This window comes from Pipistrellus kuhlii, unplaced genomic scaffold, assembly GCF_014108245.1.
Source record: "Pipistrellus kuhlii isolate mPipKuh1 unplaced genomic scaffold, mPipKuh1.p scaffold_m20_p_6, whole genome shotgun sequence".
Taxonomy (NCBI): Eukaryota; Metazoa; Chordata; class Mammalia; order Chiroptera; family Vespertilionidae; genus Pipistrellus; species Pipistrellus kuhlii.
The window spans coordinates 46,659,956-46,672,836 of record NW_023425562.1 but is presented as its reverse complement, the minus strand read 5'-3'; the positions used below and the strand labels follow the sequence as shown (position 1 = coordinate 46,672,836).

At 44.9% G+C, this 12,881-nt stretch overlaps 1 protein-coding gene across 1 annotated transcript in view; it reads right to left on the bottom strand.

The window, feature by feature from the left end:
• The window catches only part of ALPK2 (alpha kinase 2), a 101,085-nt gene that overhangs the window by 6,465 nt on the left and 81,739 nt on the right, over positions 1–12,881 (bottom strand). The window contains exons 10-12 of the mRNA XM_036419415.2: positions 12,414–12,502; positions 9,137–9,354; positions 5,096–5,144 (exon numbers count right to left, since the gene is read on the bottom strand). Of these exons, the coding sequence (XP_036275308.1) occupies positions 5,096–5,144; positions 9,137–9,354; positions 12,414–12,502 (356 nt within the window). The remainder of the gene's footprint in view (positions 1–5,095; positions 5,145–9,136; positions 9,355–12,413; positions 12,503–12,881) is intronic.

Here is a 12,881-nt window from a genome sequence, read left to right as displayed (position 1 = left end):
ATAAACAGGAAAAGTTTAAAGGAAACAATAAAGCTCTCATTCTCTTCAGAACACCCTTCCCTCCTGCTCCCAATCTTGCCCACTCCTTAGGAGGGAAGGCGGTAACACTTTATAGACTACATTTTGCACTGGGCTCCCACCATCAGTTCTCCTAATGGGTCTTGGGCAGCTGTCCCAGACCAGACAAGGCACATTATAGCTGAGAACAAAACCAAGGGATTGGATTTCTTTTTAAATTAGGAGAAAAAGGCAATCAGGATTCCCGGAAGCAGTTAAGACACTTTTTTAAGATGTCTTAATCATGCTCTTAAGCTCCTCTTAGTTTTTGCAATTTCTTGGGAAAGTTTCTGCTTTGTTTTGGGAGAAGGTTGTTCTAAATAATAGTATGAAGTTTAACTGCCCTGGTGTCAGACTGAGGCACAGCGGGGAAGGGAAACCGATGTTGATCAAGTACGCACTGAGCGTCAGGGACAAGATGTTGGTTACTGGGGCGGGGGATCCATGAGACAGACCCCTGGGTCTCAGCTCTGTAGATGGGTGGCTGCAAGGACTTCAAATCATGAGCCCACATACAGGTGAGACAAGAACCCAGCGTTCAGACCCGGTTGGGTTGATGCCTGGATTCACAATGTTGTGCAGAGAGCATGGCATCCGTAAAGGAAAGCTTTACTCTGGAAATCCTTCTAGCGAAACCTCTTCACAAGTAAGTGCAGTATATCACTCTTTTCTAAGTGAGGAACCTCTCCAGGACCAATGACTAACTGGATGGGGTGCTGGGACAACAGGCAGGCAATGGCCTATCCCAGGCAAACCACGGTGTTCGGCCACCCTTTCTTCACATGGGCCAGACACCAACAAGCAAGGCTGCCTCTCTGAGAATCGGAAGCCAGTGGCAGGACCAACATTTTAACCCGAGTCTCTCTCTAGAGCCTCCCTCCCCTCGCTCTATCAGACTCCCTCTTGCCATACTCTCTTCCTGAGTCCAGGGCCATGTCCAAATGCCCGGGCTCATGACATGTAGGACACCAGTCTGCTCTGGGGACACAGTCCCAACACAGAATTGTATCCTGAGCAGTTTTTCAGAAGAAAAATATCCAAACCACATCGTAGGTCTAAAACCAAATCAGCCTAGTCGGCTTGGCTCAGTGGTTGAGCGTCAACCTATAAACCAGGAGGTCAGAGTTCAATTCCCTGTCAAGGCACATGCTGGGTTCAATCCCCAGTGTGGAGCTTGCAGGAGGCAGTCGATCAGTGATTCTCTGTCATCATTGCTTGTTTCTTTGTTTAATTTAAATTCTTTATTGTTTAAAGTATTGCATAAGTCTCCTCCCCCCCTCCCCCACCATTGATCTCTCCCTGGCCGCTTCCACCCCCCAGCACATGCCCTCAACCCCCTACTTTCTGTGTCCATTGGTTATGCTCATATGCAAGCACAAGTACTTTGGTTGATCTCTTATACCCACCCCCCTCTCCCTCACCACCACCTTTCCTCTTAGGCTGGATGGTCTGTTTGATACTTTAGTGTTTCTGGCTCCATTTTTTGTTAATCATTTTATGTTGTTCATTATATTCCACAAATGAGTGAGATCCTGTGATATTTATCTTTATCTGACTGGCTTATTTTGCTTAGCATGATGCTCTCCAGATCCATCCATGCTGTTACAAATGGTAAGAGTTCCTTCTTTTTTTTTATAACAGCATACTATTCCATTGTGTAGATGTACCACAATTTTTAATCCACTCATCTTCTGAAGGGCACTTAGGCTGTTTCCAAATCTTAGCTATTGTAAATTGTGCTGCTATGAACATAGGGGTGCATATATTCTTTCTGACTGGGGTTTCTGATTTCTTGGGATATATTCCTAGAAGTGGGTCAAATGGGAGTTCCATTTTTAATTTTTTGAGGAAACGCCACACTGTCTTCCACAGTGGCTACACCAGTCTGCATTCCCACCAGTAGTGCACAAGGGTTCCTTTTTCTTGACATCCTTGCCAGCACTTGTCATTTGTTGGTTTATTGCTGATAGCCATTCTGAGAGGTGTGAGGTGGTTCCTCATTATCGTTTTGATTTGCATCTTTTGGAAGATTAGTGACTTTAAGCATGTTTTTTCATATGTTTCTTGGCCTTCTGTATGTTCTCTTTCAAAAAGTGTCTATTTAGGTCCTTTGCCATTTTTTGATTGGGTTATTTATCTTCTTTTATTAAGTTGTATGAGTTCCCTCTAAATTTTGGAGATTAAACCCTTATCAGAGATAACACTGGCAAATATGTTCTCCCATGCAGTGCGTTTTCTTGTTGTTGTTGTTGTTGTTATTTTTTATGGTTTCTTTTGCTATGCAGAAGCTTTTTATTTTGATATAGCCCCATTTGTTTATTTTTTCCTTAGTCTCCATTGCCCTAGGATCTGTATTGGTAAAGATATTGGTACAATATATGCCTGATATTTTGCTATGGATTCTTCTAAAATTTTTATGGTTTCCCATCTTACGTTCAAGTCCTTTAGCCCTTTGGAGTTTGTTTTTGTGTATGGTGTAAGTTGGTGATCTAATTTTATTTTTATTTATTTTTGCATGTATCTGACCAGATTTCCCAGCACCATTTATTGAAGAGACTGTCTTAACTCCATTGTATGCTCTTGCCTCCTTTGTTAAATATTAATTGAGCATAATGTCTTGGGTTGATTTCTGAGTTCTGTTCTGTTCCATTGGTCTATATGTCTGTTCTTGTGCCCATACCAGGCAGTTTTGAGAACAGTGGCTTTATAATATAGCTTGATATCTGGTATTGTGATTCCTCCAACTTTGTTCTTCTTTCTCAGGATTGCTGTGGCCATTCAGGGTCTTTTTTTCTTTTTTCTTTTCTTTTTTATTGCTGTAGAGTTTGTTCTAAGTCTTTAAAATATACCATTGGTATTTTAATGAGGATTTCATTGAATCTATGGATTGCTTTGGGTAGTATGGAGATTTTGATGATGTTGATTCTACCAATCCACAAACACAGTATATTCTTCCATTTGTTTATGTCTACCACTATCTCTTTTTTCAAGCCCTGTATTTTTCTGAGAACAGGTCTTTTATCTCCTTAGTTAAGTTTATTCCTAGGTATCTTAATTTTTGTTGTTGCAATGGGAAATTGAATTGTTTTTTTTAGTTTCTCTTTCTGTGAGTTCATTATTGATATATAAAAAAAAGCCATACATTTCTGGGTGTTAATTTTGTATCCTGCTATATTGCTGAATTCATTTATTAAGTCTAGTAGTTTTTTAATGGAGGCTTTAGGGTTTTCTATGTATAATATCATGTCATCTGTGAATAATGACAGTTTTATTTCTTCTTCTTATCTAGCACTTCCAGTACTATGTCAAACAGGAGTGGTAAAAGTGGGTATCCCTGTCTTGTTCTTGTTCTTAGGAGAAATGGTTTTAGTTTTTGCCCATTGAGTATGATATTGGCTGTAGGTTTATCATATAAGGCTCTCATTATGTTGAGATATCATCATTGCTGTTTTTATCTCTCCCCATTTCCCTTCCTCTCTAAAATCAATAAAAATGTATTTAAAAATAAAATTTTTAAAAATATAAAACCAAGTCAGTCCCTCTGTGTGGGCAGTGAGAACCTGTGGCTCACACTTATTGATCTGGAGGTTAAAAGAAAGAGTGGTCCCCTGTCTACTTTCCCCCCAAATCTCTCTACTTTTCTCCATCCTTCATTAAGGTTGGGAATTAGTTTATTTGTTAAAGCATTGCTGATGCCCACGAGCTGAAATGCCAGGGAGCTCAAACAAATAAGTCATTACCGGCTCAGGAGAGAAAGCTCTATTTGCCATAGGGTTTTATTGTCTGTATTTCTGATGCTTGGACATCTGAAGCCTCACTGGCCCTGGAGAGACTGCCCCTCCCTGAGGCTGGCCAATTCCTAGAGAGAGTACATGATTGGCCTTCTAGAATGCCTTTCATATGCAAACTAACCAATCCAGAGCCTACCTCCTCCTCTATTGGGGTTTCACAGGCGGGGCCACTGTCTCCCCAGGGCAGGTGCCAGACTACTAGGGACAGCCCCTACACCCCAGAGCTCACTGAGAATGTTCAAACTAGACCAGTGTAAGCTCGCTCCTCCATTCCTTCCCACAGAAACCACGACAAGAGGTCTTGCCCACATTTCCCCCTCACTCCTGCCCCTTGGCTAAGGCTGAGGCTGGTGCTTTGCCTCTGTGCCCCACCACCACCACCACCACCCTACACCCACAATGCCTGACCCTCCTCTGGGGACCTATGAGTAAAGGAGCTGCGAATAATAACTGCCTTTTCAATGGCAACGGTCTCCTGACTATACCTGAACAGTAATAACACACTTTAAAACAGAAGCCATCCCTTCTGAAAGTCATTTGCTCTCTATTTCCTCCTCCTTACAAATGGTCTTAGTGTCTGGGAATGGCAACTGTGAGCAAGGCAACGGCAGCTCCAACCTAGAACTCTCTTTTCACCAAGAACCACAGAGAGCCTGCCTTCTTGGCCATGGTCAAGGCAGCGAGCAGGCACAGCTGGCCGGAGATACCCCAGAGCACTGTGGCAGTGCCATTTGGGCACACTCCATGCAAAGACAAACAGAACCATCGACAGCAGCCAGGCAACCAGTCACAGCCCTTCCAGAGTCATTTGCTCCGGTTGCCATCTCCAGGGGAGTCTGGGGACTGCCTGAAGGGCACTTGGGGGGAAATACATAAAAATATGCAAAACGAACACTGCACTTAGTAGAAATATTTCTACTTATGCTTCTAATAGTGACAATATTAAATGTAGAAAATGGGACATCATAGTTCAAAGAAATCCCAGGCCTGCAGGCATCGCCCGCAGGGCATTCCTTTGCAGAGTTCTCCTTTGTTTCAAAGTTAGGACAAAGCTGTGTTTCCCTGGGAGGACAAACTCCATTGATGTTTTATGTAGGTGAAGGAATGAATTGAATTCGATCCAAGGGCATTTGTCAACACAGGATAAGAAATCTGCTTTACCCAACTCGATGGAACTGTCTGCGCAGGAGGTATTTGGCAGCCCAGAGTTGATGGATCAGATGCACTCGATTTTTTATTCTACTCACCCTTTAGCCAATGTTGCTATGCCAACGTCGGTTAACTTCATTCCTACACCTACGGGAAGGGCGGGCAAAGACAGAATTGGTATTACACGGGCTGCTCCGAAAGGACAGGGGGGTAGTGACAGCCCTTTCCTGCATAACACACATGGCCCCGGACCCATCCGCAGGGCCTCTCACACATGCATCCAGTTGTATGGGACCCTGCCCGGAAGGCCGGCCTCTGACGCAGCAGTTTCGGGGAGTCTGGCTCTCTAGGCTGGTGGCAAGGGGCATCTGTTCCAGCTCAGCAGACCTCTGCTTCAGTCTCACCACTGCAGCCTAGCGACAAGCCTGTCTGTCCTGAGCCTGGTCCTGTGTGAGCCAGGCTGGGATGGCTGTCTCCTCCACCACTAGCAGGCAACCTGCTCAGGAAGGAGCCTGGCAGCACCGATGCCGGTCTGGGCTGTGGACAAAGGAGGCTGCGTCCAGCCAAAGCCAACCCTGAGGTTCCAGCTGATGGCAATTTGTCAGCCCTGCCTTTCTGCGGTGAGCTGACTTCGACACCCACTCAGGGTGAGTCGGGAGTGTTTTAAAAGCCCCTTTCACAGTTGGGCAATTAATCCACCTTATTCTTTGAAAGCTGCTAACAACTAGAACATAGGTAGAAATACCTCATATAGCTTTTATTACAGGGTCTTGGCTTTAAGAAAATAAAATAAAAGATACCAATCTGCAAAAGCCCTTTTCAGACACCTTGTTTCATGGAAGGCTGTAGTGAAAAATCACAGCTCTGAGTTCACAAGTACAATTTTAAAAGCTATGGGGCCCTGGCCAGGTAGCTCAGTTGATTGCAGCATTGTCCTGATATGCCAAGGTTGCAGGTTCAATCCCCGGTCAGGGCACATACAAGAAACAACCAATGAGAGCATAAAGAAATGGAACAACAAATTAACATTTCTCTCTCTCTCTCTCTCTCTCTCTCTCTCTCTCTCTCTCTCTCTCTCTCTCTCTCCCCCCCCCCTCTTTCTTTCTAAAATTCAATAAACAAATTTAAAAAATTTAAAGTCACTTGGCAGAAGGTCCTTGAACTTGAGAACTGCCTTTTCTTGCTTCTCACAGTTATTGTCACTTAACAGTTTAGAAAAGTGTAATATGATTTTGGAAATCTCTCTTTCTCTCTCTCTTGTTTTAATATTTTGCCAGCATTTCAATTGAGGTTATGAAAGGCTCTGCAGGATAATTTAGATTCTAGTGTGCAGCGATAAAACTCTGTTGGGGATAAATAGTCATCTTCCGTTTGTCTCTGATGGACGGAAAGGAGTAAGCAGCAATAGGAGTTCTTGGGTCTTTGGGGTGGCAGTTTCTTAGGGGCCCTAAAGCTTCCAGGGTGCAGATCCTGGGGCCAGATCCCAGGCACCATGTTCACGCCTCAGTCCCATCAGCCAGCGAATGCAAACTGAGAGGGGTTGGCTTTTAAGAGTCTCAGAAGGTAATGGTTGAGTTTGGGTTTGTTTTGTGCTAATTCCAGTGTCTCAGTACATTTATAAAAGATGGACATTGTTTAGAGAATGGATATGCTATCTTGTGCCATAAAGATGATAGCAATAAAATAAAATAAAATAAAATAAAATAAAATAAAATAAAATAAAATCTGTTTCCAGCAGCAGCAGCAGAGGGTAAATAAATGCCTTGTGAAACACCGCATTAAACCGCACACCTCATTTGCCAGGAGAGGCAATCTCCACTGAGTGGAGATTTGCTGGTGCCTGGAAACAAACAAGCTGTGCATGAGGCTCCAGGGGGTTGCTTTTCAGTAGAAGAACTGTATCTACTGCAAAATGAACTCTGAAGGAGAAGAGACTGGGTGCATCAATGATGGCACAGCGGCGTCTAATTAGGATAGATGGCTGTCTGCGGAGACCCCATCTGTGCGTGTGTGGCTGGGAGTCTCTCACAGGCAGCGGGCATGGCTGCCTTCAATTTGCAGACCAGTCCCATCTGCAAGGCGGCAACACTGTCCTTCCCAGCTGGCCTTCGAGGAGTCTCTCTGGGGAGCCTCGGACACTGAGAAATCTCTTGCCAATTTGCAAATTTGTGAGTTAGTGCAAAGCGCTTGGGGTTTGGAGTCAGAAATTATGAGTTCAGGTCTTGGGCCCCTCTGGCTATTAGCTGAGTGACAGCAGGCAATTAAATCACTGCCTCTGGGCCTCTGTGTTATCATCTGTAAAATGGGGACCACAATATCTTCTTTGCAGAATTCTTTCAAAGATTAAACAAAAATAATAGGAGAGAATGAGTGCATACAGAAACTATTGACATCCAAGGAAGCTCTGTAGTCTACTAATCAGATTGTGCCAATGTCAATCTCCTGGTTTCGATAATGCACCACAGTCATGTACGATGTTAGTATTTGGCGGAGCTGAGTGAAGGGTGCACGGGGCCCTCTCTGGATATTTTTGCAATTTCTTGTGTCTATGGTTATTTTAAAAAAATTAAAAAGAAGGAAACACTTGCTTCACTAAATATTTTGCTCTCATTTAATCTTCACTGCAGCCCCATGCGAAGAGTACTAAGGCATAGGGAGGGGAGCAATTGGGCCAAGGCTAACAGCTAGCAAGTGGAAGAGCAGGGGCGGGACCCAGGGCAGCCTTGCTTTCCCACCACGCCAGTGCTAGATCTCAGGACCCTTGTATAGAACCATATCTGACATTGAGTAGGCATGTGATTAGAATTCAGATTTTTTCTGAGCATGATTATTTGGAAAGCAAGAAAGGAATAGGAAACCCCTGTGGCAGGGCTGTCGATGCCCCACGCACTGCCCTTACGCTAACCACTTCCATGCACTGACCCACCAGCATTGCTTTGCCTGAGAACTTTCTCTTATCACAGGACCCTGGTTTGCTCAGCTTGGCTTGCCCATGTGTGGGTGCAGCCTTCCTCTGGTACCTACAGGGGATCACTCCCTGGGTGTGATGAGATTCTGACATGTGTGTTCTGCACAGGCTCCCAGAGTTCCCCAGCAATCACCGTGGTAACTGCTTGCCCTCCCTTTTCCCTGTCACACTTCACCTTCCTGCCAGTGTATACCGGGATCCCCTCCCAAATAATTGTAGCAAAGGTTCAATCCTCATCCAACTCCTATGGGGTAAATTCTAAGCCCTTGGAATGTCCTGCCTTGTACGTTGGGCCATATGGTATCAGCTTGACCTCTGGAGAGGCTAGATACTGAGGTCAATTTCATGGACAGTCAGTCATGCCTACTCGATGGACCCCCAATAAGACCTCTGAGCTCCCAGGCCCATGTGAGCATCCCTGGTTGGCAGCTCTCATGTGTGTTGCCACGCACCATGGCTGGAGAGTGAGCACCGGCACAGGGCTCCGCTAAAAGAGGACAGTGGGGAGCTGCTGCCTGCTCGCCCTGGGCTCTGCCCCATGCATCTCTTTCCTTGCTAATCTGAGTCTGCATCCTTTGGCTGTAATCAACCATAACCATGAGTATGTGGGTCCTTCAGCAAATTAATGAACCTGACGGTGGTCACGAGGACCCCCAAACTGCAACTAGTCTCAGGGCTGCTTATGTGGGAAGATGAATTATGACATCCCCACTTCATACCACAAATGCATTCCTAAAAATGTGTGTGTAGAAATGGAAAACATGCTGCAACTTCATCAGGGGAGCTTGAAATCTAAAGTAACTATGCAAGACCCTTTCACCTAATAAGAACGAATGGTTACATCTTAATTTAACTTTTGGCACATCCGGATTTTCACCTATACTTCTGAATCTGTGCCTGCTGAGGTTAGAACAATAAAGCCAATCCTTGGTTGCCTGTTGTAATGGGAAGGCATTGTTGGCATGAATTATTAAAACTTACTGTCTGACTCCATTTGGCTGGTCATTGCAGGCTCCTCTGTCCCACCTTGTGACTGATGAGACATTGGTAACACCTTCTGCTGCTGCAGGGGCTTTAGGCACCCAGCACACCTCTCCTTCTCCTTCCCTCCCCATCCCCAGGGGCATCCAGGCCCCCCAAATCCCCAGACCGGATCATGCTACTTCCTCACCCTGCATGTCCGTGACCAGGAGGCCGCCGCCTGTCTTCTGGTACACCCAGTGCTGGAAGGTGCAACACTTCTGGCCCGCCTCCGATTCTCTTCTCGAGAAGTTGATTTCCTTCCCATCCCTGATGGAATACTTCACAAATTCTCCAATCAGCTCCTCCTCCACTGTTGCATATGGGATGTTGTTCTCAGGCCGATGGATGAGAAAAATAGGAATGATCCTGGAAAGGGTGAGAACATGGGCACACAGAATAAATGCCTGGGCTCCACTAAATTTAGACTAATCCCCCCTCCCATCCCCAGTGATTAGTCAATGAATAAAAGAGTGAGTTTCTGTTTCTTATTTGAACTTAGAGTTGGTCAGAAACTCCTCCTGGGATGGAGTTTAATTGCTCAGGTAGAAATGAATGACTCATTATAGCCATATCTCAATGGCCCCATTGATTATATGACTAGAATCAATCCATCCTTCCATCCATTGTATATCCAGCCTTCCATCCTTCCTCTGACCTACCTTCCTTCCTTCCTTCTTTCCTTCCTTCCTGTCCACAAATCAACAAGTACTCATTCAGTGGCTTCTAGGTGTCAGATACTCCCAAACTCTATCCAGAAAACAGTGGCAAAGAAAGCAAGCTCTGCTCTCATGGATCTTACATTTAAATGGAGCAGACAGACATTAAGTAAGTAAATGCATGTTGCTATATGCTAGGAGAAAAAAACAAAGCAGTGGAGGTGAGCTAGGAGACCCAGGGGTGGGGGTGGTGCTGCTACTTTATTTAGGGAGGTCAGAGAAGTCCTTGCTAATAAAGGACATGTGAGCAGAGACCTGTAGGAAGTGGGGTGGAGGGGCATGAGGACATCCGTGGGAAGAACCTTCCAGGTAGAAGGAACAACAAATGGAAAAGGCTCTGGGGTGGGAGCATTGCTGAGGTGTTCGAAGAATAGTGAGGAGGAGCCAGTGTGGCTGCAGTGCAGTGAACAGGGAAGGAGGCTGTGGCAGATTAGTGAGGACAGGGAGGAAAAGGAGGCCACCCTTGGGCGGTCTGGTTGGCCATTTGAACTCTGCTCTTTGTACTATTGGAGGGTTTGGGGCAAAGGAGTGACATGAGCAAGCTTCTATGTTACAGGGATCGCTCTGCCACTCTGTGTGAAATGGACTGTGTGAGGACAAGGGCAGAAGCAGGGAGACCAGAGAGGAGGCTGTGCAGGAGTGATGGCAGCTGAGAGTGGAGAGAGACCAGATCCTGAATGCATCTTCCAGCACTAGTCTATCCACTGTCACTCCATCCTGGATGATTATTTCATACTGCCTCCTCTCGCCTCTATCCACCCACAACTTTCCCCCTAATCTTACTCTCAGATGATTCCCTTACTTCCTGTTCCATTGTGAAACCTCAATCAATAAGAGCAGAACATCTAAAGTTGCCACCCCACATATTCCCATTTCCCAAGGCCTGCGCCCATATCCTCTGCTGCCCCCCTCCTCCCCTCTTCTGCATGAGCCTCTTGCTCCTGCATGAAGCATCTCTCCCATTGGTGCCTAGGATATTGCTCGACAGCATCACTCCCAATGGCATATCAACATGCTGCAGACTCTCTCCAGAGCATGTAGACCCCACCGTCTACTTCAACTACTGACGCAGAGCTTACATCAAAACTCAGCTGTCTCCAATCCCTCCCCTTCCAATGTCTCTTGAGCCCACTCACAGAGCTTTCCCACTGAAGAAGCTTCATCACAGGCACCAGGAGCACCATGTTGCTGAGTCTAATGGTCTTTTACTTGCCCTCGTCTTACTTGTTCTCAGTCACACTTGACTCATTTCTTTTTGAAACACCTTCCCATGCCTTCCAGAAACTCACTTCCTCTTGGTTTCCTCCTGCTTCCCTAGCTACTTGTTGTCTGTCTACTTTGCTGGTTCCTCATTTCTTCCTAACCTTGAAATTACAGTACTCCCCAACATAACTCTTCTCTTTTACCCATTGCTTACGGCAGAAGAAACTATGTGGACAATGGGGTTGACAAGCCATTGCCTATGGGCCAAATCCAGTCCTAAGCTAAGAATGAGTTTTACAGATGAACATTCCCCATCAATTTGGTCATAGGAAACATTAACTCTGAACCCCAGTTAAGCAAGATTTTACTTAAAAAAAAAAAAAAGCCATTCTTCTCAGCAGTAAACCTATATATATCAAAAATTATATTAATTGTTATTATATTTTAAAACTCATGGATTTGTTACATAAATATCTACCTAAAGCCTATCTGGCCCTTTACAGGAAAAGTTTGCCAATCCCTGGTCTCAAGTTTTATCTCCTGTTTGTTAGTTACTATCTTCTTAGTCTTGCTTTACTCTCTCTGCCCCAAAGCCAAAAACATGTTTTCATTTCCCCATCCTAAACAACCATCACCACTTTCCTTTGTAGGGACTTTGCCATATATACTATCACCATTCACATGTTCACAAATTCTCCCACAGAAAGGAAGAAAAGGGGGCTTGGATAGTGAAAATCCTAATCCATCTTCAGAGCAGTGGATTCCAAAATTTGCTTGGGTGTATAAACAGTTAGTCAGTGAGTGAATAAAAGCAATCAGTTTAATTTATCTCTGTAGGATTCCAGGAAGTGGGCATTATCTGTATATATAAAAGCCCAGTGACCAGAACAGCAGAACAACCAGAATGACCAATGGCTATGGCGCACTCTGTGGCAGCCAATCAGCTTATCTAGGCCCTGATTGGCCCCCAATTGGGGATGGAACCAGCTGGACAACTGCTCACAGACCCTCCTCCCCACCGGCCCAGCTTGATGGCTCCACCTGTGCACAAGTTCGAGCACCAGCCCTCTAGTGTTCCTATAATCTTGATCACCCAATTCACTCTTTCTGGACACAGCACCATATTTTATTTTCTTCATGGGACTAGTCATTTTGTAATAGTCTTATGGTCCCTTATATTTGTTTATTGTTTAGACAATGCAATATTCATGAGAGTACATATCCTTTCTTTTCTACTTAACATGATAGATACATGTATTGAATTCATTCCTCTCTCCATCCACCCATTCACACATACATTTATTTAAATAATATTTATCAAGTATCTTTCTGGAAGCCTCTGGTGACCCAATGAAGAACAGGATCACAGCCATGGGTGCCCTCATAGCTTACAGATAGTGACCAATTGAAATGCTTGTCCTCCTGGTCTTTCTCATCCTCTTGTTTCTTCAGGTTCCCCCCAAATCCCCAAGTCAGAGGTGGAAATTCAAGAGAGGAAACACTTACTCTGGCACTTCTCCAAAGCCTTCCAGAGGCTGTGCTTCAGCAGCGTAGATCTTGGCATAATGTCTGGCAGTATTTTGGACATAGCATTCCTATATCACCCAATGGAAAACCCAAGCAATTAGAGGAAATTCAGAGAGTTGTTTGGTAAAGCTAATCAAATTTCCTAATGTTGTAAAGCCAATGGATTCCCAAACCCATCCCCTGGTTAGGGCACAATGATTGTAGCCTAGAGCTGGCAGAGGAGCTCTGAGACCTGAAGGAATGATCCAGGTGAAGCTCAAGTGGTCTCTGGGGCCATGTGTCCATGATTTATAAAATTTATAAACTGCATGGCTGAAGTTCATCCTTGAACTAAGATGTCAGATAAACCTTGGGGCTTGCTGGTTGGTTTCCCATGAGTTCCCCCATCTGAGGTTCTTCTTCAAAGCTGTAATTGGAGTTGTAAAAAGTGAACACCTTGACAAGATT